Here is an 8,100-nt window from a genome sequence, read left to right on the forward strand (position 1 = left end):
ACTTATTGACTGTCCACTTCACACTAGACCTGTACTTACTGACTGTCCACTTCACACTAGACCGGGTCACAGACTGACAAGTGCAGTTAAGACAGAGTGATCACCTCACAGTCACCTTGTTACTTACAGGGTGAAAGACAGAATCAGCCACGGGTGCTATCCCTCTGAATTTTTCCCTGTGCACTACAAGGGACAGGTGACACCTAAGCAAAAGGTACTAATGACTGCACCTGTTTATGGACTGGGAGAGACTAGAAGGTCACTACTCTGACAGTCCATCACAGTCAGCTGTGAGTGAGGAGAAAGTCTTGTAGCAGCCTCCGGGAACCTGGAGGGGAGTAGGAGAAGAACCCTAACTCTTCAGAGTCCTCCCATCCTTTCTTGTTCTGGGGGCAGGGATCTGGGCTAAGATGTGGTTCACAGTCACTAGAGTACCATGCTGTGTCTGGGAAGCCTGGGCCTTTCCATGTGTGCCAGCCACATAGTAACCATGAGCAACCAGACAGGCTCTGAAGGCAGATGTGTAGTGGGGCCAATGTTGAACTGTTTGTCAGTACTCTTGGGTACCATTGTAACAGCCACCACATTGAACTGCCACTCAGCCCTGACTTTTATGTTTTGTTGTTAGGGACAACTGACTGATCTATCAAATATCCTGAAGAAATGACGCTTCCTCACCAATCACAACCAAAAGTACCTTGCAAGGGAGACTTTGGACATTCACAGAACTCTGTGTCAGGTTTTTGCTGTTTAACAGTAGTGTGTGGAGAGTTTAAACTGTGTGAATAAGCTGGGTAGCATGTACACTCTAGTGTGGGGAGGGTGAGCCAGGATTGTGAGTTTGAGACCAGCTTAGACAACATAGTCAGGCCCAGTTTTTAAATACAGTTAATAGAATGTCATGCGTAAAATAAAGAGCTAAGACATATTAATATGCTTTAGGTTGACAACAGGGTAGAGACAGCATGCCTCATTTGTTCATGGACCAGGTGGTACTGACAAGGACTTCTATAGGCCACAAGGAATGGAGATGGCAGAAACTGGTAGTGAAGATGTCAAACTAGGATCAAGGTTATTAGGTTTTTCATCCAGGTTCAGAAAATCAGGTACACGAGCCCGGCGTGGCGGCTCACACCTGTCATCCCTGCGTTGGGAAGTAGAGGATCATCTTGACTTTGAGGCCAGTTTGGGCTACACAGTTATAGGGCTGCTTGAGTGACAGTGTGAAACCCTGTTTTAAAAATAAGAAAATCAGCTGGACAATGGTGGCGCGCACCTTCAATCCCAGCACTCGGGAGGCAGAGGCAGGTGGATTTCTGAGTTCCAGGCCAGCCTGGTCTACAGAGTGAGTTCTAGGACAGCCAGGGCTACACAGAGAAACCCTGTCTCGAAGACAAACAAACAAACAAACAAAAACAAAAAGAAAATCCAGGCCAGTAAAATGGCTCTGTGGGTAAAACAGTCTACACAGTGATACTCTGTCTCAAAAACAACCACAGAAAACCAAAACAAACACGGGTGGTCAGTGCTGAATATGACTGTACTCTTAGTCCCTGCAACTAGGACCAGAGACAGGGGGGTCTTCTCTGACTGTGAGAACAGCCTGGTCGAATACTGAGTCTCCTGCCAGCCTTGACTACATAATGAGACCCTTCTCAGAAAGAAAGGGAGGGAGAAGGGTCAGGAAAATGTCAGTCAAGATGTTCTGGTGTGTGAAGTCTGAGTGTCATGCATGCAGTGTGCCCACTGGCTGTGTTATTGCCATAAGGCTGTTTGGTGGAGCTGTACATGCCAGAAGACTTGGAGATAAGCCAATAAGTAGGTAATTGAAAACCCTGATAGCTGTCCTTAGGGAGGATAACAGGACACATAGTTGTCTTCTGATAGCTGGGGAAGCCCCACCCTGGAGACTGAGCCATCTTGAGTGGGAATGGGATTGTATAGTTTGAACATACTCAGGGGATCCTGGTGTCCCAGGGTCTGAGAACTAATATTCTGAGAACTTGGCCTCAGAGGGCAGGCATGGACAAAGAGCCAACTCTCTAGGCCCCTATGTGGTATTTAAATTTTAATTAACAGTAAAGGGACATCAGACAGTTGGGAAAAGGTACCCACTGTCACACCTGACATCCAAGTCAGTCACTGTAACCTGCAGGGTAGAAGGAGAGAGCTGACTCCTGCACGCTGTTCTGTGACCTCCACACACGCCATGACAGATATCTTCCCCAACATGGATGTTAAATATAAACAACAGCAACAACAACAACAAACAATAAAAGTGTCATTTAATTGCACTAGCTCAGGCTTCCTCGCTGGACAGCACAGATCTAGAACAGATCCAACAGAGTAGAAGTGTTATGGACAGTGTTGGCTCTCATTCACAGAAACTCTCACAGAGAAAGCAGGACAACACCAGGATTAAGGATTTTGCTCATTCATTCATTCATTCATTTTGGAGCCCCAACTCTGCTAGCCTAGACTTTGGTAGCCAAGGCTGGCCTCAGACTGACTAAGTACCTGAGGATGACCTTGAACTCTGTTCTCTTGTGTCCATTTCTAAAGTGCTAGGATCCCAGGCATGGGTACTGCCATGCTTGCCCATGACTCGGTGTTGAGCATGGAAATGGCTTCTCTTCAGGACTATAAAGTTGAGCCCATTTTGAGGGAGGCCTAGAGACTTGAATAACATGCCTAGGACAGTTACAAACAAGTAGATTTGTTGGTCTGGGTTTGGGTCCCCCACCTGCTCATAAGGCCTTGGTCACTCTTCCTCCATGGGAAGATAGGTCAAAGGAGTCATTACTTCACAGGTGGCTTTGAAGATTAGAGATTAATGTGTGCAGAATGCTTAGGCACTACTTGTCTCATGGATGGTAGGCACTCAGTAAATATTCTGTTGTTACCCAGGAGTTATACTCATTTTAAAAATTAATTCATGGGCCTGGAGAGATGGCTTAGCGGTTAAGAGCATTGATTGCTCTTCCAGAGGTCCTGAGTTCAATTCCCAGCAACCACATGGTGGCTCACAACCATCTGTAATTGGGATCTGATGCCCTCTTCTGGCATGGAAGTATACATGTAGATAGAGTACTCATATTCAATAAATAAATAAGGGCTGGTGAGATGGCTCAGCAGGTAAGAGCACCGACTGCTCTTCCAAAGGTGCAGAGTTCAAATCCCAGCAACCACATGGTGGCTCACAACCATCCTTAACAAGATCTGACTCCCTCTTCTGGAGTGTCTTTAGACAGCTACAGTGTACTTACATATAATAAATAAATCTTAAAAAAAAAAAAATAAAAAGAAGTTCAATAAATAAATAAATAAATAAATAATTCTTTAAGAGAATTCACAGTTCACATAGTGGTGCTGAGCATGGGGTCAGGGCCTCGTGAATACCTAGATACAACCATCAAGTTGTGTGTCCAGTCCCCAGCATAGTTCTTGTCCTTGTCTTCTAATCATTATCATCACTATTTGAGAGAGTGTCTCATACAGCCCTAGCTGGCCTTAAACTCCTGATTCTCCTGTCTCCAGCACCACCATGCCCTGTTTATGCAGTGCTAGGGACTGATTTTTGTTTTGTTTTAATTTCATGGACCAGTGAGTTGATTCATTGGGTAATAGAGCCTGCCATTAAACTCTTAACCTGAGTTCAATCCTCAGGACCCACATAATGGAAGGACAGAACTGACTCCTGCAAGTTGTCCTCTGCCCTCTACACATCTGCCTGCCACATAGCACACATATGACATAGATGGAGGTCAGAGGATAGACAGCTTTGGGGAGTGGGTTCTCTCCTGCTATGAATTCTGGAGATTGAACTTAGGTCATGAGATTTGCATAGCAACTACTTATGTCTACTGAGCCATCTCAGAGGGGCTCAGGGTTACTTCATAAGCCTGTATCGGAACTGCTTCCTTGCTGATGGCATTGTGATTAGGAATAGTTTATGGTTTTGCCTGCCAGGCTAGACACTGAAACTGTTATTTTTCTATCTATCTTTCTTTTTTTTTAGATTTATTTATATATTTTATGTATGTGAGCACACTGTAGCTGTACAGATGGTTGTGAGCCTTGATGTGGTTGTTGGGAATTGAATTTAGGACTTCTGCTTGCTCTGGTCAGCCCTGCTTGCTCAGGCCCAAAGATTTATTTATTCTTATATGTAAGTACACTGTTGCTGTCTTCAGACGCACCAGAAGAGGGCGTCAGATCTCATTATGGGTGGTTGTGAGCCACCATGTGGTTGCTGGGATTTGAACTCTGGACTTTTGGAAGAACAGTTAATGCTCTTATCCACTGAGCCATCTTGCCAGCCCGTTATTTTTATTTCTAAGGTAACTAATGCTTAGGGTAGTCAATTTGCAAAATTAGATAGTTAATGTGAGTGGACACAGTAAAGAAACTACAGACATAGCCGGGCGCGGTGGCTCACACCTTTAATCGCAGCACTTGGGAGGCAGAGGCAGGTGGATTTCTGAGTTCGAGGCCAGCCTGGTCTACAGAGTGANAAAAAAAAAAAAAAAAAAAAAAAAAAACCAACTACAGACACGATGCCTCCAAGATATGGTTAAAGTTTGTAAACACAAGAGAACAGCTAGAGGCATCTGGAAGGTTCAGAGCAGAGAGAGAAGTGGACTGCAGATGGCCAGCACACGGACATGCCAGGGTTACAGAAGCAGGAGACGGGGAGTGGAGAGCGCGCAGGGAACAGTAGAGAATAGCTGGTTAGAAGGAATGTGATATCTGTGGGAGGGGAAGGTTGGGTCATTGGTGTGGGGACTGAGGGAGCCTGGAGGCTTTGATGAGCTGAAAGGTGCCACAGGAGTGTATCAATGGAGCCATGTGTCCCTTTGGCAGAGATAAGGGGAAATGACTCCTTCTGACAGATGAGAACCAGCTTCACAAATTCCTCAGGAATGCTGGCTTTTATCTTATAGGAATCCTATAGTCCAACTTGAGCTCATTTCTGCATATGCGGATTGCCTTTTGGAGCTTGAAAATTGGACAGATAAGTCCAGGTACAGATGTGGACAACTGTTTCTGCACTAAGCTGTTAGTAAAGAAGCGATCTGTGCCACAGCTGCATAGCTTCTCGATTTGTGCAGGACACAGAGAAGACTGTGGCGCCATCAATGCACAGCAGCAAGAAGAACCCAAGCTAAGTCTGGGCTTGGTGGCACGTGCCGGAATCTCAGCAGTGGGAAGTAGAGATCAGCCTGTTGTACATAGTGAACTGCAGGCCAGCCAGGGCTTTATAGTGAGACTCTCGAAAATAAACAGCCTGAAAAAGAAAAGTACTCAGAGCTGCACAGAGCCGCTCCTGGTTCTCACAGCGGCTCTGAAGAGATGAGTGCCCGCTTCAGTCATCTTAAAACTGCTCGCACGGTCAGTGGTTGTGTCCAATACACGCTCAGATCACAACCAGTCTGTCCTATCTCTGTTTCAGGCTGGGTGTAGTTACAACAGAAGTACTTTGCCTTTTCCGTGCCTTAGCACAGGGAAGTCCTTCAGTGTGTCATGGGGCAGGACTTTTACATCAGCTAATGAGGCAGACAGCAAGGCTCTGTGCTGGACTTTGAGCTGAAGGGCAAGTAGATCTGAACTCTGCATTGGGAAGGCCATTAGTTAGTGAGGGTGGATGCTGCTTCATGAGGTGGCCTGTTCTTAGCACAGGGTCACCTGAACAGGATGGCAACCAAGAACCTGCACTGAGTTCTTCTGTGGGAACAGACAGGGATTCATCTCCAGGAGACTGTGAAGGGACCTGGGTCACCAGGGTCAGTTTTCTGGTCCACAGAGAATCCTATAGGAAGGACACCTAGACAGAGCCTTTGTCTTCCTTTCTACTGTCCTTTCTGTGGGTTCCAGGATAGCTGGTTTATGTCAGCTTGACGAAAACTAGTGTCATCTTGGAAGAGGGAACCTCAGCTAAGAAAATATTCCTGCTAGATTGGCCTGTGAGCGAGCTTGTGGAACATTTTCTTGATTGGTGGGAAGTCCCCACTGACTAAATAGTGCCGCCCCAGGGCTGCTGGACACCATAAGACAGCAGGATGGACAACTCAGAAGCAGCACTCCTCTATGGCTTCTGTATCAGGTCCTCCCTGAGTTTCTGCCCTGACTCCCCTCAGTGATAGACTGTTACCTGCAAATAAACCTGTCCCTCTCCAAGGTGCTTTTTGGTCATGGTGTTTTAGAGTAGAAACCATTCCCAAGACAGATTAATTTACTTATTCTTGGTCACCCTCTCTGTTATTTTATGTATGTATGTATGTATGTATGTATGTATGTATGTATGTATGTATATAAGCACACTGTCATCTCTTCAGACTCACCAGAAGAGGGNATCATATCCCATTACAGATGGTTGTGAGCCAGTATGTAGCTGCTGGAAATTGAACTCAGAATCTCTGAAAGAGCAGCCAGTGCTCTTAACCGTTGAGCCACCTCTCCAGCCCCCACCTTCTCTGTTAATGTTGTCATCCAGAGTTTTAAAATTAACTAGTGTCCTCCATCCTCACTATTGTTTATTCTTTGCTGCATAACAGGCCTCAAATTAGAACCTTAAAGGAGCAGTCAACATTTACCTCTCCCTGTTTCTGTGGTCCAGGAATCTGGGGGTATCTTGTCCGGGTGGTTCTGGCACAGCCTCAGTTAAGCGGGTACAGTCTGGATGAGCTGAGCTCTGTAGTTCAGCAGCAGGGTGCTCGTCTTCCATGAGTGAGGCCCGCAGCACTGCAAACAGGTTTTTTCCAATGTTACCTGGAACTGCAGTTATCTGAAACCTTGTGTAGGAGTAGATGCATTCCTTTGCCAGGCAATGCTGGTATTGACAGGAGGCCGATGTTCCTTTCTGCATGGACTTCTACCTGAACTGCTTATATGTCTAAACAACATGGTGATTGTCTTTTCCCAGAGCAGTCCAAGCCAGAGCCAACCTGACAGAAGTTACCCCTTTGATGGCCTCCATTAAAAGTTGCACAGCATCATTCACCCCCTTGCATTAGAAGTCATTGTTCCACATGGTAAAAAGGGCGGAGTCGTGCAACACCTTTGGAAAGGGTGAGGTAATAATGACCAAGCTTAAGACAGGCTCCCCTCATTCATTCTTCCATCCAGGAGACACATAAGTCCGTCAGATAGTAAGGGAGCCCTTCACCACCCTCAGGGAACTCACTGTGTGGGCAGAGTTCTAGCTGTAGTGTGCGCATTGTGTCACAGCTGCTTGAACTTTGACACAGGTGTTCCTGACTGGGCCACAGAGCTTATTAGATCCCTGTTACAGACTCCTCTAGGACTTAGCCAATGAAGTGTTCTCTTCAGCTGTTGTAACTTGTGTGGTAGAACTTGACTTTGAGCCTGGTGGCTCTGCTGGGAAGCCCTTCCATTTCCTCCTCTTGGAAATGTTTCTTTGGCTGCCAAGATACCCATCTTCAGGTAAGGGACATGAGGCTATGGTCACATGATAGCTCATGACACCTGATTTTTTTCACTATGTGGATCTGTCTTTTAGATGTAGACACTTGAGAAACAAACCCGTTGATGGTACTGTTTTCTTATGTTTTGCAGAAGGCCCTGGGTGTGCGGCAGTACCATGTGGCCTCTGTCCTGTGCCAGCGGGCCAAGGTGGCCATGAGCCATTTTGAGCCCAGTGAGTACATCCGATATGACCTGCTAGAGAAGAACATTAACATTGTCCGTAAACGGTAAGGCTGTGGGGAGCCTGAGGTGACAACTGAGAGCTGCTTCCCTTTTAGGAAATGAAGGTCCCAGCAGAGGAAAATCTTGTGTTGGAGCTTCTGTCCCTTATCCAAGGAAAAACATTAAGAAGAGAACAGGGACAGTGTCCCATGCCTGCAGTCCTAGCATTTGAGAGGTGGAGGAGGCAGGAGCACCAGGACTGTCACAGCAGAGAACTACCTTCTAAAGGTCTAAGTCTGTTGACTGGGGAAGCCTATGCTCTCTGACTTTAGTGGCCCCAGAATTGGTTCTAGTATTGCTTTTTTTTTTTTTTTTTTTTTTTTTGGTTTTTTGAGACAGGGTTTCTCTGTACAGCCCTGGCTGTCCTGGAACTCACTTTGTAGACCAGGCTGG

General features: G+C 46.2%; 1 protein-coding gene across 1 annotated transcript in view; it reads left to right on the plus strand.

Annotated features, from left to right (window-relative positions):
• Positions 1-8,100, plus strand: part of Aco2 (aconitase 2) — a 42,627-nt gene that overhangs the window by 9,393 nt on the left and 25,134 nt on the right. Inside the window, exon 2 of the mRNA XM_021216375.2 lies at positions 7,576-7,712. Within this exon, the coding sequence (XP_021072034.1) occupies positions 7,576-7,712 (137 nt within the window). The remainder of the gene's footprint in view (positions 1-7,575; positions 7,713-8,100) is intronic.

Source organism: Mus pahari, chromosome 17, assembly GCF_900095145.1.
Source record: "Mus pahari chromosome 17, PAHARI_EIJ_v1.1, whole genome shotgun sequence".
NCBI lineage: Eukaryota > Metazoa > Chordata > Mammalia > Rodentia > Muridae > Mus > Mus pahari.